This window comes from Maniola jurtina, chromosome 22 (assembly GCF_905333055.1).
Source record: "Maniola jurtina chromosome 22, ilManJurt1.1, whole genome shotgun sequence".
Classification (NCBI taxonomy): Eukaryota; Metazoa; Arthropoda; class Insecta; order Lepidoptera; family Nymphalidae; genus Maniola; species Maniola jurtina.
In genome coordinates this window covers 8,971,787-8,999,358 of record NC_060050.1, presented here as the reverse complement: position 1 = coordinate 8,999,358, position 27,572 = coordinate 8,971,787, and the positions used below count along the sequence as shown (strand labels likewise).

The window sequence follows — 27,572 nt, the reverse complement described above, 5'->3', positions numbered from 1 at the left end:
CATTGGAGCACTATAATAACCTGAACCATAGACTATGACTATGATTTCTTGTTGGTTTTTTTTTCAGCTAAAATTAACAACCAAAAGGACGCCTCGGACGAAGACGCCAACACGCAATCTACAAGGTACCGCATGATAAGAAAAGCCGACCTCGCGTGACGGGATAAATAATAAATAAAGAAATAAATAAGATATTATTTCAGATCCACATATTATGTTTATATACTATAACTCACAAATTAGTCGATACTAGAGCTAATTTCTTAAACTGGACTCTTTCAACTAAAGATTTTTATACAAACCTGTGAGGATGATACTGCCATTGGCGCAATTAAAATGCCATAAGCCTACGTGGTCGTATTAGTTTACGAATTGCGAAAAACCAAATTAAATTTGAATTTCGCGGGCAGACCCGTCTCATGCCCCTAATTGAACGGTTTAACTAAATGGTTAATAACCTTGTATTATAAAGTTTCCACACGACATATCCATGGCTCCATGAATTCTAATACGTGCCTAGGATAATTTGGATTTTAACAAGCAGCAAGAACTTTCTACAATTAGTAACCTAATTACACGCTTATAGGGTACTGCAGACGCTCCGATAGCGGGATGTGCTCCGGAAATAGACTCTAGTTCTCTTATAGACAGTGGTAGCTCCAAAACAAAAATGCAAGGGGCTTTATGCCACCATATTTGAAAACGTGCGGTCAAAATTATTTTGATTTTAATGGACTGTATTAGCGGTTAATTGCCCCATAAAAACGTAGCATTCGACGAAGGAGAAAAATGGATGTGTCCAGGGAGTGGTTAGCTAAATTTGGACTTACGTGGCTGGAATGGTTCAAAAGTCTGTTCCGAACTGCAGCTTTATCGTCACCACACTTCCACCATCCCTCATCCCTGGCCAGGGTTTTATGAAACACTGTTGCACTATTGCTTGCATCGATTACATTAGAAGGTTACCACATGGCGCGTCGGCGGTGATTTTGCGGTGGTTTATTATGCACGAAAATTAGTGTCTCACGCCAGCAATGGATTATATTGCACTGAGGTGTCGGTTTTTGTTCGTACATTAGCGTTGCGTTGAGTCCATGAGTGGGAAAGGAAAGGATATATAGGATAGAGTGAGTGCGAGGATCTATGATCTATGAAGACCCGTTATGATACATTAATTAGTACAGTAATTTGAAGTATGTGGCGCCATCTATTGAGTTTTACCACGCCCCTCAGCATGAAGGCTCTGCTTCATCAAGTTATTAAGTAAAAAGGATATAAAGTAGCGTTAAACTTATAAATTAAAACCCATATTGCAAGGGTGCGTAATATTGCAGATAACTTAAAACTAAGTAAAACTACAACTTAAATATAAATTAAAACTACTGAGTTGGCAACGGACAAAGCTTAACTATAGGCCTGTCGTAAGTTCCAGACTTAGTTCTAACTTGTGCGACACGAACCACTCCGTCTCGGCCAGGCATCACTTTGGTAATAATTTCAATTGGCCATTGGAGGGGTGGTGCGGTTTCAACAATAAAGAAAACTACAACTCTTTCCTTAACTGGATGCGAAGTGACTTTGAACTTTATGTGAACTCGCAATGAGTACAAATGCTTAAATTTTAAATGTTTCCAGAAGGATTGAATTATAGCGAACAATAATAAAAACCTATTTAATAATAGCGAATATAATCTCGCATTTAGGTAGTAGTTCAATAGAACTAGCACGAATGCAGCGGTTTTTAGATAAATAATTCGAACTAAAATTCTTTTATTCAAATCAATTACTGAATTATGTACAAAATCTTGAGAGGTGTTAGTAATTAAATCTTTAACAAAAACAGAGCTCTTAGCGAGTGAAAACCTTTGAAAAGGAAATTCATCGTCAGGTAAGTATGAATTATCATGAGGTGAGCGCCTGGTTAGAAGCCATTCTTCTGAAGTTACAGAAATCCCTGAGAGACCCTCAAACCGAAGTGCGTATCCTGAAGAGTGTGTAGGTATAAGACCTCCAGATACACAGTCAGCAGGAATTTGAACCTCTGCGATATGATAAAAATTCACCTTAATTGGCGACGAATGCGTATGGATTTCAGAAATGCGGATAGCTACATAAATATTAAATTTGTGCGGTGACAAGAGTGCCCAGCAGAGGGCGACTTCTGAATCTGGGAATGCGAGAACTTTCTTTATTTTTACGCGAGAGGATATTGTAGCGTAGACCGAACTTACTAGACGAGTAAGCAAAACAATTTCATTTTGGTCAACAATGTGTTGCGGTGTAGAATCATCCCATCCCATATTCAGAAGCCATAACTCTTTTATGAGTAATTTAGCGAATAAAATGACTTGACCTACAAGGCCTAAATCATTATACAGACGTGCGGTAGCTGAGAGTATAGCTCTTTTCATACAAGATGTAGGCGGTTGCGAAACTTTAAAAACAAAATTATCAAATGCGGAAAACCAATGTATATCTAGAAGCTTGAAAGCATGCTCATCTGCAAAAGATATACTCTCAGACTGCGGTATATATTGTATCAGTTCAGAGGGGTTACTAGTCCGATTGGCCAGATCAAATCCTCCAGACTTGAACATCTGGATTGGCTCGTTTGCTATCGCAACTGCTTCCTCAATGGAAGAAGCAGCGGAAGCAAGGTCACCCATACAGATGCCCCTTTCGAAAATTGCAGCGGCAAGAGGCCATCTCTCTCTCTCCTTTTTAGCAACTTCGCGCAGAGTGCAAAGAGCCAAAAAGGGAGAGGAGCGCAATTCGAAAGTGACGTGGTTAAATGTATGTTTACAAGGCGGGTCATCACTATCAAATCTATATAAGATTATTTGATGTTTGCGGTGCGGGGAATTTATTTCGAAATATATGTACATTTGCCTCACGTTTTCAAAGAAAGCGATTTTACAAAACCTAACATTGAACAAAATATTAAGGATCTCAGCGTGCAGGTTACAATATGAACAAAGAGTTCTGAAGAGAGTGGTCGACATAACATCATTAGATATGACAGAGTTATGTGACAATTTAAACCCAGACGCGGTACCTTTCTCAGGGAGAACCTCTGAAATAGAATCCTTCTCCGAACCCTTCTGAATAGCTTCACTGTCTCTTACGCGTAAGTCAGATTTGGAAATTTTAATATCAAGCATCAAATCATTCTCTTCACCTGCGATACAAGTATTGATTGTCTTTGCAGTGGTGTCCTTAGAAAGAATGTTAACAGCGAAACTATCGTCAGAGTTAAGATTAATTGTTGCGGTGTTAATATTTTTACAATCTGGCTGAGCAATGTTCAAGAATCCTATTTCAGGTTCTGTCAAGATCGGAAGTTTTTCTAAATTATTATTTTTACGAAGCGGTTCGCGAGCAAATGCACAAAAAGCAGCGGTATGCGGGAGCTGAGGGACGACTGGTGCGTCACCCAGAATTATATAACCTAGCGTGGTTTCAACGGCGGAAGGCGAATTATCACCACCTGTCAGTTTATTGAAAAGTAAGATTTCACAATAGCGATTTACTCCCAATAACACATCAATAGTTCCTGGCTCCGAGAATTCATCGTCTGCGAGAGGTATATTTCGTATTAAAGATTTCATAGCTGCTACGTTTACACGCGCATCGGGCAGCTGTGACGTAATCTGCTCGACCACAAGCGGGCGTATGGAATATTCTTTAGTATCATCAAAACGAGATTTGAATTTAAAGTTGGAAATCCCAAGTATCTTTTGAGAAGTCCCACCGATTCCCTGAACTTCAGAGAAGCGGCTTTGCGTGTGAACAGGTAATGATAATCTCTTGCAGCAAGTCATAGAAATATAATCACTTTGTGAGCCGGGGTCAATGAGACAACGCACAAAGTGAGAGCGATTGTACTTATCTAGTACTTTAATTTTAGCGGTGCCCAATAAGGCGGTTGTAGCGGTGCGGTCGTGATGTTCACGAGATATAGTACATAAAGAAGCGGCAATGTTAGCGGATGAATCATTAGACGATTCTGATACATTAATTTTTGCGGGCGAATTAGCGGACGTATAAGCGGACGTACTAGCGGACGTATGCGCAAACGTATGAGCGGGTAAATTACAAGACGTATGAGCGGGTTGATTAGCGGACGTATAAGCGGACGTCCGAGCGGACGTCAAAGCGGACGTCGGACAGGACGTCGGAGCTGACGCATGAGCGGGTTGAATTACATTATTTTCAGAGTGATTGCTCGGCACAGTGCGAGACATATCATCCGAATTAGCGGATTGCGACAGTGAGCAATTATAAAGGTGCGGACAGATATGTGACGTTGGCGCATTGACAACGACACTACAGTTTGATTTACTAGATTTAGCGAAACACAAACTTGAATGGTGACGTTTAAGCGGAAAGCAATTTGAGCAGTTTTTAGTGCTGCTACAAGCGGAATATTTATGCGAGGTGCTTAAGCAGTTTGTACAGTATGAATTATTTTTAACAATTTCGTACCTTTGCCTAGGAGTTAATTTCATAAACTCAGTGCACTTGTATAAGTGGTCATGCTTTTCATTTTTACAGATGACACACTTATGATTTTCATGTGAGCTACGAACGCTTTCCGTATTGACAAAAGACTTAGTAGACTTAGTAGACCTCGTGACAGGTGTAGGTATGTGTTTAGAGCGAGCTTTATTTTGCAACTGTGCATTAACATTGCTCCCTCTAGACAGCACCTTGCTCTGTTCCTTCACAAAATCTATAAGACTTTTATATGTTGGAATTTGTTTTTTACGATTAATAAGCTCAAACATTTTAACGGTATCTTCATCTAATTTAAGCGTAGCCAAATGAAGAAATATAAAATCAGTCAAATCAATTTTTAACTGTTTAAGTGCTTCTACCGATGAATCAAAAGTGTTTATGAAATTATCTAGTGCGGTATCATTATTATTAGCAAGTGGCTTAAATTGCAACACTTGATTTAAATAAGCGGAAGCGAGCGAGCGGGGGTCGTCGTACTTCTGTATTAAGGCATCCCAGATGATATTATAATTTTCAGCTGTTGCTGGCAACCCTGAACAAACTGCGGCAGCCCTATCAGTTAATTTTCCGACTAGGTAAAATACCCTTTCACTATTATTTAAATTCGGGTTATCATGAATCATACTTTTAAACTGCTGATAAAACAACGGCCATTTAGTTAAATCACCATTAAATGAAATAAGATCAATAGGCGGAAGATGCGATTTTAATTTAGGGAACTTTGACAAAGACGCCATGTTAGATTCAGATTCTTTATTGCTGTTAGTCGCTAAGACTTGTTTGACATAACAAAATAATTCCTCGAATGACATCCATGATTGATAATTAATAGGATTTTTAGGATTCAATTTCAACTGTATAGCGTTATATGAATCTAGTGTTTGCTCGAATTCCTTTCGTAAAGTGTCTAGGTTACCTGACTGGCATAAAAGATTAGGTAGTTTACTAGAATCAATTTCTACTTGCAAGGCGGCATCGTAGATTCGTTGCATTCGCGCAAACATCGCATCGCGTTTCGATTCTAAAATTAACATTTGACATTCGTCATGTGTACGCGGTAAATCTGAATCACCCTTTGTAGTCATTTTTAAAACTCAAAGTACCTAAATAAATCGAACACAAGGTAATATGGTATTTAACTATGTTGGTTAAATATGTCAATTAAAAAATATCGATATTATGTAACCAATATAGTTTAGCGGTAAGTATATACTATAAAATGCGTTGGTTATACTGTGAAAACACACAACTCCTATATTTAGGCGAGCGGTTAAATTATTGCGTTGCAAACGTAAAAATATTATTTACGGAACGCGTATTTGAGTGCATACAATAATCACAATGCTGGTTGAATACCTACTCCGCGCGCAATGGCTCGTACCTATTCTAGTCTATTCATAAAATCGACAGCGGAACTTATGTAGGTACCTTATTTGCGTCTTATAAGTAACGACAACTTAAAATGTTAACTACTACGTACCTATAAGTAGATCTATACGTTTTATTTTCCAGGTTTGCGGAATTATATTATGGTTAAATCTTATACCGAAATAATAAAGCTGTGCGGGTATATGAAATTTTATAAAAAATACTTTATTACTTCTAACCTAGAATATCAAACGCTAGAATTACGTAGGTATATCGTAGGCCGTACTTATAATCTAATAATTCTGCAATATTACGACACGATGCAACATTAGGTATCCATAAATCGTGAATGCTACTTGAAATAATTCAAACTTATTGACTCGACGTAGGTAGGCGGTACTAAAAATTATATTACTATAATTTGATTAAATTAAAGAGTCGAGTCAATTTTATTATGAAATCGGATGGATAAGCCCATAAATCCGATTAAAAGATTCTGAAATCCGGTTCGAGAATGGACCATAAAATATGGTAGCTCCAAAACAAAAATGCAAGGGGCTTTATGCCACCATATTTGAAAACGTGCGGTCAAAATTATTTTGATTTTAATGGACTGTATTAGCGGTTAATTGCCCCATAAAAACGTAGCATTCGACGAAGGAGAAAAATGGATGTGTCCAGGGAGTGGTTAGCTAAATTTGGACTTACGTGGCTGGAATGGTTCAAAAGTCTGTTCCGAACTGCAGCTTTATCGTCACCACACTTCCACCATCCCTCATCCCTGGCCAGGGTTTTATGAAACACTGTTGCACTATTGCTTGCATCGATTACATTAGAAGGTTACCACATGGCGCGTCGGCGGTGATTTTGCGGTGGTTTATTATGCACGAAAATTAGTGTCTCACGCCAGCAATGGATTATATTGCACTGAGGTGTCGGTTTTTGTTCGTACATTAGCGTTGCGTTGAGTCCATGAGTGGGAAAGGAAAGGATATATAGGATAGAGTGAGTGCGAGGATCTATGATCTATGAAGACCCGTTATGATACATTAATTAGTACAGTAATTTGAAGTATGTGGCGCCATCTATTGAGTTTTACCAGACAGATAGCCGCATAGAGATCTGAATTACTTGAGGTATTTTTAACCCCTGACACAAAAAGAGGGGTGTTATAAGTTTGTCATGTGTATCTGTGTGTCTATCTGTGGCATCGTAGCTCCTAAACTAATGAACCGATTTTAATTTAGTTTTTTTTTTGTTTGAAAGGCGACTTGATCGAGAGTGTTCTTAGCTATAGTCCAAGAAATCGGTTCAGCCGTTTGAAAGTTATCAGCTCTTTTCTAGTTATTACTGTAACCTTCACTTGTCGGGGGTGTTATAAATTTTTAATTTACACTTGTATAATCTTTGGGCTTTCATTATACATACGGATATAAACAGTACTGCTTAGGTACTCCATCATTTAGAAAATTAAATAAGTAATTTTGATTATATTATTAGGTAGGTATGTAAGTTTAACTATAGATTGGCCTGGAAGAGATCATTGTAGTGATAAGGTAAGTAATAACCTTTTAAGGTTGCCGATAAGTGTATCCTGTAATTATTGTTAGCAATAAAGTTGTTTATAAATAAATAGATGCGTTTAGTTCATTAAATTCAATTTGGGAAAAGGCACAGACTAGTAACAGTTTTAGTTGTTTAGTAACAGTAAATAATATTTTTAGGAAATATCGCTTTCAACTTTGCAACCCTACATACCTACCTAAGCGTAAATTTTTTTCTTAAAACAAATAACCATTGAAATCGGCTTCAGAAGCCAGAACGAAACTAAAACAATAAATATTGGATAGAATCAGGCGTTACTTTGCGTAAGTTCATGTTTAGCAAGAAACAGTTAAAAATTATTTTGCTATAATCCGCCAACAGAAAAACATGCATGCATGCTTGCTGCATGGTCATACATGTTTGACCATACAGATTTTTTCTGTTGGCGGATTATAGCAAAATAATTTTTAACTGTTTCTTGCTAAAACAATAAATATAATTACTGATTACATCGTACATTACCCTGAAGTTTAAATCTCTAACCTGAAGCTACCCTGAAGTAGAAAATCACTTACTTCTAAATCGCCTCCCGGGCAATCAATAGGAAATCTCTAGGTATTCGTGAACTATCTGATATCATCGAAAAGCCAGAAATTGAATTTACTTTGATAAACTCCACTTTCCAATTCAAGCACCATGGGACCCCAAGGTAGGTAAGTGTTTAAGTTCTTCAAGCTAGTTGGGGTTAGTAAGAGGTACCTACCTATCTAAACTTTATTGCACATTATAAAACACAAAAATCCATACTAATATTATAAATGCGAAAGTGTGTCTGTCTGTCTTTCTATCTGCTACCTTTTCACGGCCCAACAGTTTAACCGATACTGACGAAATTTGGTACAGGGTTAGCTTATATCCCGGGAACGGACGTAGGCTACTTTTAATCCCGGAAAATCAAAAAGTTCCCACGGGATTCCTAAAAACCCATCCGCTTAACCGATTTGTATGAAACTTGGTACCGAGGTAGCTTGCGTGCCTGTAATTGACATAGGCATTTTAACCCGGAAAATCAAACAGTTCTCACGGGATCTTTAGAAACCTAAACCTACGCGGACGAAGTCGCGGACACCCTCTAATCTACTATAAAACACTTGTTCAAAAGTTTCTACAAGCTCCGAGACTAGTAGTTCAATGCGATATTAGTGAAATCCAGTAGGATTAACACGAAATATATAACTGGTACAGTACAGTCCTCGCTTAATTTGTCGTTTGACCTATTTAAAACCAGTTTTTACTAGTTTAATGTACGTTTACAAATAGTAGGGGAAGTCCGGGAGAGTTGAACCGCTTTTTGCTTACAGTGTCGTATTTTCTTATAAATGAGGCTTAGTGATTCAATTGTAATTATAAACAGTAGCTTATTTATTTAGGATTACTTATGCATAATTATTTTTTCGAAATTATAATACTGAAATATGTTATATATATTTGAATGAAAAATGGGATTTGGGTCAACTCTCCCCACCCCGAGGGACACTTGAACCGGGGTCTGGGGAGAGTTGAACATAGCATTTTAAAGGGGAAAATAAAAACATTTTGTAGCTTAAATTACAGATATATTAAACAAAACATCACAAAATGAAATTAAATCATAAATGAACATAGCTATTGCTTTTCTTATAAAGAAAAAACTGATGTGAGTCAGACTCGCGCACTCGGAAATTTTTTCCAACATTTTGCACGATAAATCAAAAACTATTATACATAAAAATAAATAAAAATCTGTTTTAGAATGTGCAGGTAAAGCCCTTTCATATGATACCCCACTTGGTATAGTTAGTTATCTTATGTTGAAAATTGAAACACATTTTAATTTTTTTTTTTAACGATGTAACCACAAATCCGCGGTTCTCAGATTTATTCCTGTACTTGTACTATGAGACCTACCTATAAGGGTTCCGTTTTTCCTTTTGAGGTACGGAACCCTAAAACGTACGCAACATCTTCACACACGTCTTCACACTTGGTTTCACTATCATCATTAACATTTTTATTTTTTTTAGCCTTTTCCAGTTTTCTTTCTCTGGGCTTTTTGTTTCGAACCTTGTTTAGTTTTCAAAGTTTTCTTTCTAAATTTCTAAATTTATTAAATAAAACTTCAAATTTTTCCATACAAACATTGTAGAGGGAGACATGAACCACTGGTCATATCTCCCGCACCCGCCATGGTTCAACTCTCCCGCATATACTACTTTGCCATTAAATTTTACTCACAGAAAAAACAATCAATCTTAGCAAAAAAATACTTAGCACATGTCAAACTACAATAATCAGGCAGTACAATAGTAATAACACACAATACGTAACTCTATAAACACGGCCGCAATCTCAAAAATACATAAATTAATAAAATTTACTCCGTCGTAACAAAAACACTTTTCCGAGCCTGATAGCCAAACAAACCGGCCATTGTAAAAAATGGCGGCGTGCTGGTTATTGGCCTCCCACGCTTTACCAATGACCGTCTTGACGTTTCATTAGCGCGAAATTTAAGCTGAATTTTAAAAGGTGGTTCAACTCTCCCACCTGAGCAAGTCTCCCGGACTTCCCCTACCTACTGTAGCTATTAGCGATTTTCGAATTCCCGCGTACTCTGAGCGCAACAAATTGCGAGTTAATTTAAAACTGCATTGTAAATACGAGCGTCGGTATTGAACTGATTGGAAATCTATTCTGTTACGTTTGTGTCAATTTGCTGGTTATACTGTTAGTATAAACGTTATGTTTATTTACTCTACTTATAAACAAGTGTAAATTAAACATTTATTCCCCCGACAAGTGAAGGTTACAGTAACTAGAAAAGAGCTGATAACTTTCAAACGGCTGAACCGAATTTTTTACGTTTTTCAATAACCTTTAGGAACTCTTTTATTTTCCGGATAAGTAGCCTATATGCTAATCCAGGATAATATAATCTATCTCCATCCCATATTTCAGCCAAATCCGTTCAGTAGTTTTGCGTGAAAGAGTAACAAACATACACACATAGACACACACAATTTTCGCTTTTATAATATTAGTGTCTTATTATAATATTAGTGCCTTAATGTGATAACAATAAAAAAAGGCTTACTTGTAAATGACTCGTCAATGTCAAAAGGTCAGTTTCTATCAAAACTCCGCCCGAAGCTCATCAAATGACGTTCTAATGTTGCTTTTATACCAGCTGGTCTTAGACAACGTTTCTCCAGAACATAGGTAGCAATAAAAGGTATTCGATATATTCTTTAAGAAAAAAGCTTACCTGTAAATGACTGGTCAATGTCAAAAGGTCCGTTTCTATCAAAACTCCGCCCCGAAGCTCGTCGAACGACGTCGTACTGTTCCCTCTGTACCAGCGGATCTCCGGCGACGTTTCCCCGGGACTTAAGTGCAATACGGCGCATTTAAGCGACAGGGTTTCACCGCTCTCCAGAAAAGCTTCTTTGTTCATTTTTATTTCGGGCGCTGGAAAAATATTGCGAGGTAAATAAAACGCTTTCCATTTTCCGATTCGATCTGATACGATAGGGCATTGTAAAAGACATATTGTGGGCAGCAAAAGTCAGAGTCATATGTGAAATCCATGTTAGAACACGTAGTTCAGAAAACGTGATCTAGGAACATTCCCAACTCTTAAATATAGCACAAATGGACAATTTTACTACATTGCTTCGTTTTGTTCATTTATATCTATGGTTCATAATTACTGCACATTATGTGATGTGACAAAGACACATTGTGATTGTAATAATATGCTATTTTAGCTGACGCCCGCGACTTCGTCCGCGTGGATTTAAATTTTTCTAAATCCCGTGGGAACTCTGATTTTCCGGGATAAAAAGTAGCCTATTTGCTAATCCAGCATATTATCTATCTCCATTCTGAATTTCAGCCAAATTCGTCCAGTGGTTTTTGCGTGAAGGAGTAACAAACGTACACACACACACATACATACACACATACACACAAACTTTCGCCTTTATAATATTAGTGTGAAGTGTGATATAAGTGTCATTATGCTCATATCGCTAAACTGACATGTAAAACAAAGCCAGTAAAATATTCAAAACACTAAATTAAACTTAGTACCTACTTGCCTATTAGTATGGACATTTAAAAAAAAATGTGCTATTGAAAAGCTTTCAAACCAAAAATGTGTTATTGAAAAACAAAAATTGTGCGATGAAGCTGTCAGAATTAGTATGATACTGGATATAAAGTTGTAAGTAAAAAGAAGTTGCCGCAAATATTCATGTTTTGAATGACCCATCTGCCATAGTACTTTAAATAGAAGGCATTGGTACTACACTATATCATTTTGTAGTGGTGATAACAGAAAACGCTACGGCTACCATCTATCCAATTTATGATATTGCAGTTGTTTCTGGATAGAACCTATAATAATTAACTGAATGTCGTATCCGATATCGGTGTCTGATAGTGTGGAAAAGCACAAGTCCTTAAGAAAAACAATGAAGGGATTATGTTATTGTTGGTGGTTTTGCCTCTTTTATGTCAGCAATATTTTCTATTATTTTCTTTGCAAGATTTAATGGTCCGGCTGAATTTTTATTGCAGTATTTATCCCAGATTTTGTTCATAGTGATTCCGCACAATGGACTATGGTCTATGAGTCATAGATATCTGTCTTTTAAAATACGAATGTGTGTTTGTTTGTTGATTTGATGGTTTGTCTTTCAATCAACAGAGATCTAGAGATTGACGTATGCTACTTTTCATCCCGAAAATCAAAGTATTTCCCCTATCACCATCTTGATACTGGCGCAGTGGTGGCTCAGCGCTGTGGTAGGTATTATTAATGCGAGGTCCCGGGTTTGATTCCCGGGCAGGGATTTGGAATTTTATAATTTCTAAAATTCTGATCTGGTCTGGTGGGAGGCTTCGGCCGTGGCTAGTTACCACTCTACCAGCGAAAATATACCGCCAAGCAATTTAGCGTTCCGGTACGATGCCGTGTTAAACCAAAGGAGTATGGCTTTAATGAAAACTGCCATACGCTTTCCAGGTTAGCCCGCTTCCATCTTAGACTGCATCATCACTTACCACCGGGTGGGATTGCAGTCAAGGGCTTACTTGTATCTGGATAAAAAAAAGCTTTAGAGTCTCGACAGATTCCTGCCATAGTCTGCAGATGTGTAGGAGTGGTGTGTTTCTCTGTTCTCAGATTACTCTCTGCCCGATCGATCTTCAAACATTGGAATAATGTATTCCGAAAGATATTTTTTGATGATTATTTTTGTATTTTTCAGGTGAGATTGCAGTCAAGGGCTTATTTGTACATCAGAATAGAAAAAAATACATACCATGTACAATCAGCTTAAACCGTCTCAGCATGGGCGGGTGGGTGGACACGTGACAGCAGTATATACCCGAGTCTTGAACTTTGGCGTCCGAGAGCGTTAGCTTCCACGTCTCGGCCGCTACGTCCACTTTGTACCTAACAGAAGTAAAATTGTTGAGTGCATGTGTACTGAATAAAATAACAGTGTTCTCTTGATTGAAGTTTGTCCACAACAAAACTCAGTGCAACCAACCAGGCTATTTACTGACAAGATACCACAAAAAATGCGAAAAAAACTATATTATAAAAGCTCGCGATTTATTGCAAATAAAACATCTGACTGACGCTAGAGGCCAACGAACGTTGCGTAGATAGGTGAGAAGCGGTTAATGCCGTATCACAGGTGGGGCAGATGGATTATTTATTTGCTCGGAAAATAAATATTTCATACACCCAAAATATGATGTTCATAATTTATTATTATGTACGGAACTCTAAAAGGGCAGAGCCCAACTCGATCTTCACCGCTATCTCTATGTGCCTCAAAATCTACCTACTACAATTTTTTTTTCCATAAAATCTACTTTTATAAGCTAAGAGGCGAAATTCAAATTCAAGAATATTTATTTGACGAAACCCGACGTCTGGCTCTCATAACATATCAAGAACTTTCCACCGGCTCAGAAAGCAGATTCTACTGAGAAAAGTCGGCAAGAAATATCGTCAAAGGTTTCGTCGGAAGCTTTTCCTATTTCCTAGAGCGCCATAAAGCAAACTCGCTTATCATAACGAATTTGACAATAAACGTTAGTTAAGCTTAAATCGTTAACTAGAGTGGAAAATTATTTTCATTATCCTTGAAGGACGTTAACGTTAACTGTCTGTGACGCTGAGATAGCAATTAATGGACTGAATTGTCATAAAACCCTGTGAGCAGATGGTGTCCTAGTAATATTATGTAGAACTTAGAATATAGACCATACAAAATGACTTCCCACGCGCCATTTTAACTCTATGGGTCAACTGTGACGTCATAAGTTAAAATGGTGCGTGAGAAGTCGTTCTTTACGCATTATATCAATAGTCGAAGTTCATAAGCGTAGATTAACGTGTATGAATGGAAGTAGAAAGATTTTTAAAGGTTTAAATTTTGAATTAAGCCTCAATAGCTCAACGGTTATAGGAGTGGACTGAATTCCGAAAGGTCGGCGGTTCAAACCCCAGCCGTTGCACTATTGTCGTACCCACTCCTAGCACAAGCTTTACGCTTAGTTGGAGGGGAAAGGGGAATGTTAGTTATGATTAAAATAGCTAATATTCTTTAAAAAAAATATATAACTCCAAAAAGTTAGCACCGGGTGGGTCCCTGGGATCGAACCCCAGACGTCCTGATTAGGGATCAGCATCTATTTATTTTTCATGTCATCTATTCTTAGGGTTCCATACCCGAAGGGTACCAACGGGACCCTATTACAAAGACTACGGTGTCCGTCCGTTGTCCATTTGTCTGTCTGTCAGCGGGCTGTATCTCGTGAACCGTAATAGGTAGAGATTTGACATTGAATGTGTATATGTTGCCGCTATAACAACCAATAATAAAAATTTCTGGCCGCCATGAAATTCAAAAAAAAGTGTAATTTCTTGTAGGCTGGTACAGAACCCTTCATAAGCGAGTTAGATTCGCACTTGACCGATTTTTTATAGCTAATTCACGTGTAAATTTGTAAAGGTAACTCACCTAGAATCTGCTGTATGCGTTTCTAAATCTACGGTAAGTAATTCCAGATTATCTTCTTCGGACACTCTTATCCATGAAACCTAGAAATACAGGCAGTTGTACAGAAATAATAAACAGTATTTTAGCCAGTGTTTCTAACACTAGATGTCACTACCAGTAGGTTAAGCTCTGAAAAAAGATTTCGTCCGATCCGTTTTTTTAAGTTTCGTTTACAATGGAATCGGTAAAACCAGACTCTTTAAACTCATAGTCATAATATTTTGAAGGAAGTTGTTTCCTCTATACCACATAATTATTACCTGATTTTATACAAGTGTAAATTAAAATTTATAACACCCCCGACAAGTGAAGGTTACAGTAATTAGAAAAGAGCTGATAACTTTCAAACGGCTGAACCGATTTGGTTCTATATCTAAGACTTGGACTATAGCTAAGAACATTCTCGATCAAGCCACCTTTCAAACAAAAAAAAACTAAATTAAAATCGGTTCATTAGTTTAGGAGCTACGATGCCACAGCCAGATACACAGATACACACGTCAAACTTATAACACCCCTCTTTTTGGGTTGGGGGTTAATGAAGGAAGAAATTACAAACCGTTTTATCTCGCAACGACGTCACTCGGCAGTCGAAGAAAACCGTAGCGCCCGTATCGGCATTGACTAGAGTATCCGACGTCATATCTCCTTCGAATGACGGGGCTTTGAATCTATAACAATGGAAACAGATTACAAAAAAAATTCAGGGCTTCGCCAAAGCCTAGTCAATCAATACCACTTTAATACACTCATAAAATTGATTAATTATGTTAATGACTATTGAAAAGTGTATTAAAACACAACTATGTACTTCAGTTATGATATTTGATAGATTTTATTTAACTGATAGTAATAATCGTATCCAAACCAATTAACTCTTAAGTGGTAAAAATTAACTCAAGCGGTAAAACAAAGAACTCTTTGTACTCACGAAAAAAATTAATTTACTAAATCACATAATATGACGTATAAATGGCGCTGTTGTAACTAACTTGCAGTGTTGCACATAAAAAGTGTTAAAATATCTTGTACGATGGCACGGAACCCCTCAATTGCGAAGCCCACTCGCACTTGACCAGTTTTTTGACGTGGTACCTTTTTTAAATAACGAAATTAATTTATTTTAGTTCAACTAGATAATAATATTATGCTATACGTATTTTCCTGTAAATGAATTCCGCTGTGCCTACTCCCTATTCCAAACTGACTAATTAAATGCTAACATTTGATTAGTTTCGTCAACAGTGAACGTAAATATAATATGTATATTATGCAAAGCCTGAACTAAACCAAAACGCGACGAAGCTGCTCAGAGACTTCATACCAAACGCGCGCGTATGCGTGTTCGATTTGGGAACTTTATCATAATATTATCACAATACAGTATGTTCGATCCCAGTTCAATAATATCTGATAAGAATCCATATCAGTACCTACTAATGATATATATGCGAAAGTGTTTCTGTTTGTCTGTTATCTTTTCGCAGCCCATCTGCTTAACTAAGTTTGACGAAAGGTAAAGCGATAGCTTACACCCCAAGGAAGGACATAGGCAATTTTTTTGTTCCAGAAAATCAAAGAGTTTCCAGGGGTTTTCCACTCCGAAATAGTCGTGGAGATTCTCTATCACTATCCTTATTATATACTTATATTATATATGCAAATGTGTGTTTCTTTGTTTGTTGGTTTATTGGTTTACTGGTTAGTCCTTTAATCACGGCGCAACAGAGCAATGGAATGGATTTTTTACAGGGATAGAGTCAAATACCTGGAGACTGGAGAGTGACATAAATGACGCAGACGAAGTCGCGAGCATCAGCTAGAAGTAAATATTATTTATCTTAAAAGCTGAAACTTCTATTATTATATTAAAGGTGAGGTATCATGATCTTTAGAAATGAAGATTCCGATGCTGTTGGAAAGGTATAAAACTTGTATTTCCAGGCAAAACACAAGAGCCATTAATTTAAATTCCAGTAATACCACACTTTAAATACTAGCCGCGCGCCAAAACAAACGAAAATGTTTGAGAACGCCTCCGTAACGGCCGACTTCACGATTAGCTGTCACGCGACGCGCTAATTAAAAGTTATTGCCGTTGTTTCACTGGTGTGACGAAATTTAATATGTTACACATTGTATGACTATGAAAAATTTGATAATACAGGGTGTAATTTAAATGCTAGTGGAAACTTAGCGCTATTATTTTACTCCCGAAAAGCAATCCAAACCTTGCAGTTTCAGTGTTTTTCAAACCCGCGTGTAAATTCGGAATCAATTGCGTTGTAATGTATGGAACTGTATGAAACATGGCACACCGCTTGCGTAAAGCATGGACGTATGCGTAACCCGGTGTGTTAGGGGTTTATGCGCGTCAATACGCACGTGTCACCTGTACGTGCTGTATACGCAGTTGGTGTAAATCGGCCTTTAATTGTCATTGCTTTTTAGACAATACTTGACGTCGGTATGCAAATGGTACCAGAATAACCGACATAGTTCAATGGGTTGTGAAGCTGTAGTGGCATTTATTAGTCTCAAGGTACGCGAAAGACATCTGTCGGTTGATAATTGATGATGATGGACGCAATTAATGCAATCAAACAGCACATTAATTAAACAGCATTCACTGAAGCGTAAATCCTGAGCAGCTAACATAATCGTAGATTATCTCTTCATAACGCATCATTAAGCCATAGAGAGCTTAGTTAATCTCATTACGACGCGCGCTGCAAATGCTCGTGGTTAGTGATCATTAGAATTTGTGTTGCGAATTATCACCTTGGTGTTACCTCAAATCAGGACCTAGTTTTCTATTTTTAACCCCCGACCCAAAAAGAGGGGTGTTATAAGTTTGACGTGTGTATCTGTGTATCTGTCTGTGGCATCGTAGCTCCTAAACTAATGAACCGATTTTTATTTAGTTTTTTTTTGTTTGAAAGGTGGCTTGATCGAGAGTGTTCTTACCTATAATCCAAGAAAATCAGTTCAGCCGTTTGAAAGTTATCAGCTTGTGTAAATTAAAAATTTATAACACCCCCGACAAGTGAAGGTTACAGTAACTAGATATAAGTACTAACATAGATACACAGATACACACGTCCAACTTATAACACCCCTCTTTTTGGGACGGAGGTTAAAAATTAGCTCTAAACGGATGCTTCTCGCCTTTCATGTGTTACAATTTCAAGGAGTCAAATTGTATACTTTAAAGTCGCTATTTTAGTTCAGCCAGCCTTAAAAGTTAAATTCTTTAAAGAAAAACAAAAGAGATAGAGACTCGCTAAAAGCATTATTTGGTAAAAACGTCTGCGACTCTTATTTCCCGACGCTAGAAAAATGTCCTTTTATAAGAAAACGTCTGCATAATTTCATTACAAGGCTGGGCTCCGATAGCCAGCTATAATATATCTAAGCTAAAACTTTCTCATGACGTCATCCGTGGGCTTCCTAAAGAACGAAACCGTGTTCTTGGAAAATTGAACTTACTAAATGAACAAGTTTAGTTGATGGCAAAAAATCATACTCAGCAAAGTAAGCAAAATAACGAAAAAAAAGAATCATCAACTTCATTACCAACCGATCGACACCCACCCACATAGATCTCTAGGATCACTTACCGTCTACCACACGCCACGGTCTTACGCCGCCTGGATCCAGTGGCTTCCTGCGACTCGTGTGATGACGTACTATGTCCACCTAGTGTGCGTGTAGGGGGGGAGAGGGGGGGGTTTGTGTGTGTTTGTGTGTTTCCAACTATTTGCTCTGCCCATTACCTCTTTTGGGTACTCTGGCTCTTGAATGATTCTGAGCTTTCTTATGAGGCCCTTGTTAGCGCCCATGTCTCCAATCCATATGTCATTACTGCACAACTGACTGACTGACAATACGCATTGTTCGAAGGCTTTTATCTTCAAACACAACAAAAAAGAATGATATTTTAATATTGCCTAATTAATTTCAGATTATAGCATTCTTTCAGACACGCGACTATATTATGCCCTCCTTGAACGAGACATTCTCTTAATATAAAAATATTTTCTTTCATTGTGGAGCTTATGAATTTTACATGCCACACAGTTGTGCCCTGGATTAAAATGCAAAACTGGGCTACTTGCCTAAATTCGACCTAGTTGGTACCGGTAAACGCCAGAACCAAGAACTTAATTTATTTTGGCATTTTTTGCAAGTGCCTTTATCTGTCTGTATTCTTAATACTATGCAGTGTTCAACAATATGTTTAGTATATATAACTACATAAATATATAATTTAATGGAACATGAAAGGCCTTGCGGAATCCTTGGGTATCTTTTGGCATAAAACGGTTTGAATGCTGATCTTTGCACCCATCACAACCAATACCTAAAGCTGGAAAAGAAGAAAATTAAACTATACAGGTGACATTATACGTCCAACTTCTGGCGTTCCACTGGAAGCATTCGTGTGCCAGCCAAAGTGAGATAAATGGAAGAGTTTCAGGCTAACAGTAACGAAGAAGCGGTGTCTATAGGAGCAAAGATGAAGGTCGATATATTAACCTGGAGCTTTCTTAAATCTGCCGACTTATCACACTAATATATACTACTATATACTATACTAATATTATAAAGGCGAAAGTTTATGTGTGTGTGTGTGTGTGTGTGTGTGTGTGTGTGTGTGTGTGTGTGTGTGTGTGTGTGTGTGTGTATGTTTGTTACTCCTTCACGCAAAAACTACTGGACGGATTTGGCTGAAATTTAGAATGAAGATAGATAATATCCTGGATTAGCACATAGGCTACTTTTTATCCCGAAAAATTAAAGAGCTCCCACGGGAATTTTAAAAAACCTACATCCACGCGAACGAAGTCGCGGGCATCAGCTAGTAAGTTATAATTACAAAATATTGTCAGCAAAAGACTACAAATTAAATAATAAACAACAAATAAAACTTGTTAACGATGATAAAGTGTTCACAAACTTGAGGTTAAAGTCTCCAAGTTTCCTTCAATATTTGACGTGATATCTTTAGTAATGGACTTGAAACAATTTATAAGGAGCTCGCGAACTATTAAAACTTTTCCTGAACGCGTTACAGGGACTATAAAATTTCAAAAGTGCCGTTGGACAGTTTAAAATTGTCACTTTACGAATATAGGAGCAAGATCCCGGAACCGCCAGACCTTACTTATTTTCTGAGAGACAAAATGTGTGGGATAGGATTAGTGTTGGTGTGTACCTACTATTAGCCTGCGCATATCTGCTAACTTGCGCTGTGGGCCGATTTATATGTATCAGTAGCTGCTAAAGATATCTATGTAAAAACTTTACTAAAGTTTCAGTCAAAGTGTAAGTTTTTATGTATGTTTTACAGAAGATTGTTAATAATAATATAATTAATATTCAATACTACCAGACAATTTCCACCGGTGGTAATTACCAGCAGACGCTCTAAAGTTTCGCGAAAAAATAACATTCATAATCTTACTTAGGTATAATCTCAGTCGTAATTTTTATATTATGATACTAAGCAAATATACATAGAAATCATCACTCAGACTCTAAGAAAAGTGAGTAGGTAATGTTTTAACACACCTTTAAAAATTGATATCTTTAAATTGGCTTCGGCACAAGCTAGCAAATATGCGTGTAGTAAAAATACACTCTAACAGTACAAGTTACCACACACATTTCCTTTCTCAGAAAATAAGTAACGTCTGGTGACACTAGGATCTTGGACCAATAGGTACAACGACCTGAGAAACGATCCAAGCCGTCAAAACGCTTTAGTGGTGATAAATCACTTTAACTAGGTCAGTACTCAGTACCAATCAAGTTTTGGAAGCAAACTTTTATGACAGAAATGGTATCTGGTTTGACAATGATTTTGTTTATTGTACTTCAGACCAACTTAAGACTTAGATATTATCTTTGGTACTTCATGGTGCAGGGATTTGCCGTCGTGGCTAATGAAACACCCAATCGGTAAAGATGTGCCCTTTGAGGAATGGCTTCATCTTATAAGTACCGCTGCACTTTGTGTCTAAAACTTCAAGATGAAAGTTGATTTTCCCGAGTGAATATGAAAAGAAAATTACACAATAAATTATAAATTGTCATAAACTAGCTGATGCCTACAAACATACACATACATACAAACTTTCGCCTTTATAATATTAGTGTGACTAGCTGATGTTCGCGACTTCGTCCGCGTGGATTTAGGTTTCAAAAATTCCGTGACAAATCTTTTACTCTCTTCAAATTTTCCGGGATAAAAAAAAGATTAAAAAGTCATGTCACTCTATAGGTCTTCTATCCATTTGAAAAATCCGGTCAATCCATTGCCCTGTTGCAGCGTGATTGGAGAACCAACCATTAAACTAACGAACCAACAAACAAACACACTTTTTGATTGATTTTTTGAAAACCAAGTAGAGGGAATATCAATTACAATCCAGTTTCCAAATTCAACAAGGATTGAAAACAATTTTGCATACAGAAACTACCTATTCATATTTCAGCTTGTTACAAAACTACGCTGCACAAAATTGTTTAGTTGAAAAGCTTGGTAAGATGTAAATGGATGTGAATATAATATGCTTGTTGCTTACACCTTGTATTTGTATAGTTTTGTTTAAAGCATATTAAAGCATGTTGCCTAAAACAGTTTTGAGGCAAAGTTGTGTATGTACCTACTACCAGTAGGCTTAGTATAAGATTTTACAGCTCACTCACGTTGAAATTCGTTACGAATTCGAGCCTTGAAAAACTTTAGCGATAAAAAAAATGAACCTTAACTACTTTGTTAACTTTGCAACGTTTCCACCACAGGTTTTCACTTGGAGCGCTGGCTGTATGGACTAACTTCGGGCTTAAAACAGAGCTAATTAAGGTTCATTTTACTTGAAAGCTAAAGAGTTTTGACGATCGAATTTTAAAAACGTTGGTGAGATGTAAATCTTATACTAAGCATTAAGATTTACTTTACTTTTAAGATGATAAAGCCACCTAATATTTAGGTGGTTTTGTCTTATACTAAGCATACAAATGATAAAGCCACCTAATATTTAGGTGGTTTTGTCTTATACTAAGCATACAAATGATAAAGCCACCTAATATTTAGGTGGTTTTGTCTTATACTAAGCATACAGAGGATAAAGCAACCTAATAATATTTGGGTGGTTTTTTCTTATACTGAGCATACAAATGATAAAGCCACCTAATATTTAGGTGGTTTTGTCTTATACTAAGCATACAGATGATAAAGCCACCTAATATTTAGGTGGTTTTGTTTTATACTAGGCATACAGATGATAAAGCAACCTAATATTTATGTGGTTTTATCACCAGTATGTATGCTTAGTATAAGATTTTATTGTTAACGGACACGTCATTGAGTCCATTTAATAATTTCGCCACTTCGACCATATTAAGTATAATTTATAATATAGGCTCTATCTACCTATACCTTTCCTTTCTCAAGATAGTGTTTTTATCTTGATAAATATTGTAGGAGATTTAAACGACTTCGGACCGCAGCAAAAGTTTGTCATTGTTTTATCAGTGCTATCTGAGCCGAGTTGGTTTTTCTTTTAATATCGCTTATTTTTTTGTCCTAGATAATGGATTTTATTAGTATTTTCTAACCAATAACTTTGGAAAGTTGAAATATAATACAGTAAAATCTGACTTTTTACAAGGTGTAACCAGAAAGTTAGCATAAACGAAGACAAGTGATAGTACTGATGATAACTGATAAGATACCACCAAAAAAGGCGAAAAAAAATTAAACATTCTAAATTTTTAAAAGTTCACAATATAATGCAAATAAAATATCTGACTGACTCTAGAGGTCAACGAAAACTACGTAAATAACTCGGGGTCAATGTCGCGTCGAGGTTGGGGCATTGACCCGAGTTTTGCAGATTGATTGAAGATAGATTATTAGATATACTCTGTATTAAATAGTTTCCTTATCTTGGAAAAGCTTATCTTGGAAAATTAAAGAGTTCCTAAATGCACGCGTACGAAGTTGCGGGCGTCAGCTAGTCAAAAATAAACTTCTTGCCAACACTGAAACAATACAAGTATAATTTTAACAATATGAAAACTGCTGGATCTCAGAAAACGAAACTTGTTGTTAGGGAGCAAGTTGGAATGTAATAGTTTCTCAGAAAATGGTTTTCAATGAGTGTTGTTTTTGCAAACATACTCATACTGTGGTTCAGTAATGTTCTACGTACTGTGGAAAATGAGTTCAAAATAATATTATTGTGTTTATCAAAGCGTGCTTATATAGATATTACTAGTTGACTTGTCTAGGCTTTGCCTATATAGTATTCAGTATGTGGCTATTTCTACAATCTCTAAAATAGATTAACTCGACAGGTCTTAGCGTGAGATCTATAGAGCGAACTCTGCCTTTGCTTAGACTTAAGACAGCGTTAAAATGAGACAGATGTATATCCCTCACATAAATCTGTCTCGTTTTAACTCAATCTTAAGTCTGAGCAAAGTCAAAGTGCGCTCTATAAATCTGACCCTCAGTGCTGTCGTTTTTAGGGTTCCGTACCTCAAACGGAAAAACGGAACTCTTATAGTATCACTTTGCTGGCTGTCTGTCCGTCTGTCGGCAATGTTTATAACGTGATTTCTAATACTTTTCCGAAGAAAGTATATAAAAGTTGGACTTTTGGATTTGACGTAAGATTTTTTACCCCTTTATAACCTGTTATCTCCCAAAGCCACCATGATCCAATCTTCATAGTCTCTGATCTTTCCTCCCTGAGCTGGGGACAATACGCAGAGCAGGTAACTTTCAGCTTTTATAAAATAACGAAGGTCTGGCGTGCGCTGGCTCTCTCTCTATATGGGTTTGAAAGTGTGGTCTACGCGGACGAATTCGCGGGCTTATGGTAGTTATTATATAGGTTATAATTAGCATTTAAATTCCGTAGGTACCTATAAGAGTTTTTGTTACTTGAAATAAACTTCTATCTCTTAATTTAACTAATGTTGTAAGGTAATACCTATCTAAACAAAAAACTGATCTCATTATTTCTCGAAATAGTAAAATAAAAATAAAGAGAAAATTAGCCAGAATTCCCGATACAATTTCCCGAATATACTCCCACTAACAACAAAGGGACTATAAAATTGTATGTTATTCAAGCGTGAAATGATCTTCCCTAAGCTCGTTTCCAACTACAGTAATAATTTGGTAGTTCGCTTCTATACATCTAGGTATTTATGAAAGTAGGCACCTATTATAATGGAGTAGGTTCACTGGTATGTTAAAATTTTACAACTAAATGATGCCCGCGACTTAGTCCGTGTGGACTTAGGTTTTTGTAAAGATCTTATAGGAACTCTCATTTTCCAAGATAAACAAGTGTAAATTGATATTTATAACACCCCCGACAAGTGAAGGTTACAGAAATAACTAGAAAAGAGCTGATAACTTGCAAACGGCTGAACCGATTTTGTTCGATTATAGCTAAGAACACTCTCGATCAATCCACCTTTCAAACACTAAATTAAAATCGGTTCATTAGTTTAGGAGCTACGATGCCACAGACAGATACACACGTCAAACTTATAACACCCCTCTTTTTGGGTCGGGGGTTAAAAATAGCCATGTCCAATAACGAATGCAAGTTATCTCTATACTTACCTACCCGTCAAGCTGTCAAGATGGCCAATGAAAAGTTAACAGACAGACGTCAGTCTTGTCTGTTAACATTTCACCATTTATTAGTACAGATTCTTGTTGTGTAATAGAAAATGAAAACAAAAATATATTAGTTTAACTCCAGGGATGTGAAGTTAAATGAATAGACATTATTTATACTGATTTCATATAAGCCAACTCATGGAATTTAAAAGACAAGTCAAAAATCCACCTACCAACTGTTCGAAAAGCAGTTTCTATTGAGAAGAGCCGGCAATTAATTCAAACACATAATATATCTAATAATCAAAACTATTCCAAGTGACCAGCCAATCTCTGAGTAAGCTTGTAGAATGTAGGTATATCAGACAATATTGGTTAAATGCCGAGGATACGCTAAGTGGAATATTCAAGACGGAATTAGATCTCAACCGCTGCGCTGGTCTCAAGTATGTAAAACAGAGCGACATCTCACGGAACAGCGATCCAGTGGTTCAGTTAACAAAGGGACTATAAACTCTGTTCGAGCGTGAACCGCTCGGGCTAACTTGCTTCGCTATAATTAGTTTGCTTCGGAACTTTGTACAGTTATTTCACAGTACGAGATATCTTTGTGAAGCTTACTTTTTGATATTTTATTTTAGAATACGGCTTCAACTTAATGATTAATCAGACCAGCTTCACCGACCGACCCACCTAAGGTGTCCTAAGGTGTAAGGTAAGGTGGTGTAAACTGTAAAGGTAGGTAAGGTAAGGTACCGACTTCACTAAGGTGTCTTTCCTGAAAACGTGATAGTATTTTGTAGAGAGAATTATATGCAAGGACTCAAGTTTCTAGATCTAATGCTCACATTTTGACTTTATTTAGACTTAACAGGGCTCTCTCCGTCAGTTACTCCATACAATCGTAGTCCCAATTTCATTTGAATAATAAGCAACCAAAGTCCATGAAATTTTGCAGACATATTCTAGAAACTAATTTCTGTGCCTGTGGTGTTTTAGATTTTTCTAAAAATATGTAGTTTTAAAATTACAGGGGCTCAAAGATTTGTATGTGACTTTTTAAGACCACCTAACTTTGAAACCGAATATTTTAACGGAAATCTGGAAAACCACAGGCATAGATATTAGTTCCCGGAACGTTTCTACAAAACTCCATTGAGTATGATATTGGTTAGTATTCCAATGAGAGACGAAATACGTTTGTATGGAATGAGTGACGGAGAGACCCCTCTTAAGACAGTGTTAAAAAGAAATACATTTATACTGTCTACATAACATTGTCTCGTTTCAACTCTGAGTTAAGTCAGAGCAAAGTTAAAGTGGGCTCTATAGATTTCAACCTAAGTTGAAAGCTATGTTAATCATTAAGTTTGTCCTTTTCATTCATTTAGTTTGTATGATACGAGTATAAGTTATATATGACCAGGGGAGCCAATCACTTTGTATACCTAAACTTGTATATATCAGCCGCGATCCAGTGGTTTAGTTAACAAAGAGACTATAAACTTTGTTCAAGCGTGAACCGCTCTGGCTAATTTGCTTCGTTATAATTAGTTTGCTTCGGAACTTTGTTCAGTTATTTCACAAATAGAAATAGAAAGACATCAGATAATATATTTAGTGAGAAGAGGAGATCATCACTCTTTTTTTTTCATTCAGATACAAGTTAGCCCTTGCAATCTCACCAGGTGGTAAGTGATGATTCAGTCTAAGATGGAAACGGGCTAACTTGGAAGAGATATGGCAGTTTTAATAAACCTATACCCCTACCGGTTTCTACATGGCATCGTATCCTGCCCGCTGGACCGATGATCTGAAGAAGGTGGCGGGAAGCGGGTGGATGAGGAAGGCGGAGGACCGTGTTTGGTGGCGCGCTCTTGGAAAGGCCTATGTCCAGCAGTGGACGCATACAGGCTGATGGATGGATGGATGGATGGATCGTATCGAAACGCTAAATCGCTTGGTGGTACGGCTTGCGGGTCGGGTGGTAACTAGCCACTACATTCCACCAGACCAGAAACAGTTTGGAAATTATAAAATTCTGAGACTGTCCCTGCCGGGAAACAAACGTGGGACCTTTTACATAAAACCGCAGCGCTTACCACTGAAAGAAAGTTAGAAAGGTCGTCAAAAAACTTATAAATTGATAAGAAAACACTCTGATGACTTTGCATATAACCAGAGAAGCGAAAAATCCACAGTCTTTAAAAGTTCGAGATGTCTATAAAATAAGTGTTAGAATGCTTCAACATAGAAAGGTACTTAAAAGCCAGGCCATCTAAAATATCTAGTGCATTTCTGAGTACTTTACCTACAATCCTCTTACCGCAGCATCTGTACCACACATCTATTTTTGTATCAAACACAGATTTTTATTGAACCCGGCCTCAAGTCAAACTTTACTAGCATTTTCCTATTTTCTTTTCTATTTTCCTTTCAATAAAACTGGAGTGCAGAACGTTAGATTCCATTATAGCTATAGGTACATAAATACATATTCATACCTACTTAGGTAGATACTAATATTATAAATGAGAAAATCTGTCTATCTATACCGATAGACTGGTTCAGACTAAATTAGTATTTTAGCCGAGTAGCAAGTTATTTAGTAACTAAACGTGTCTGAACACCAAAAATTTAATCTACTCGACTACAAGTGTAAATTTAAAATTTATAACACCCCCAACAAGTGAAGGTTACAGTAACTAGAAAAGAGCTGATAACTTTCAAACAACTGAACCGATTTTCTTGGATTATAGCTAAGAACATTTTCAATCAAGCCACCTTTCAAACAAAAAAAACTAAATTAAAATCGGTTCATTAGTTTAGGAGCTACGATGCCACAGACAGACACACAGATGCACAGATACACAGATACACCGATACACAGATACACACGTCAAACTTATAACACCCCTCTTTTTGGGTCGGGGATTAAAAAGAAAATCCAAAAATTTTTACCTTGCATCACACTATACACAAAATTACGATATAGAGTACAATGTATCTTTTATTCGTTATCTGTGTACATAATGAAGGTTCATAGTATTAACGAAAGAAGGATTCAAAACGTTTGAAAACTGTGATTCAACAGGCATCGCGTAAGATTCATAGTTCGTTCCTTTTTCCATGACAACTTCGTGTGTGTCTGTTAAATTCTAAATAACACAGGATGAATGAAAAATGAAAAATGCACTAAAATGCTTTTTTACTGGGGTTTAATTGCATTTCTGTCAATGTTTGCTTGATTATAATGTAATTATTAAAAAAAAACTCTAAGATATCTTACGTAATCCTACCTACCTTACCATATCTAACTCTAAGATGTCTAAGATATCTTATAGCATACGGAACCATAAAAAACGGAT

At 36.9% G+C, this 27,572-nt stretch overlaps 1 protein-coding gene across 1 annotated transcript in view; it reads right to left on the bottom strand.

Annotated features, from left to right (window-relative positions):
* Positions 1 to 27,572, bottom strand: part of LOC123876992 — an 83,167-nt gene that overhangs the window by 19,715 nt on the left and 35,880 nt on the right. Inside the window, exons 4-7 of the mRNA XM_045923469.1 lie at positions 15,112 to 15,223; positions 14,514 to 14,593; positions 12,798 to 12,931; positions 10,736 to 10,938 (exon numbers count right to left, since the gene is read on the bottom strand). Coding sequence (XP_045779425.1) covers positions 10,736 to 10,938; positions 12,798 to 12,931; positions 14,514 to 14,593; positions 15,112 to 15,223 — 529 coding nt within the window. The remainder of the gene's footprint in view (positions 1 to 10,735; positions 10,939 to 12,797; positions 12,932 to 14,513; positions 14,594 to 15,111; positions 15,224 to 27,572) is intronic.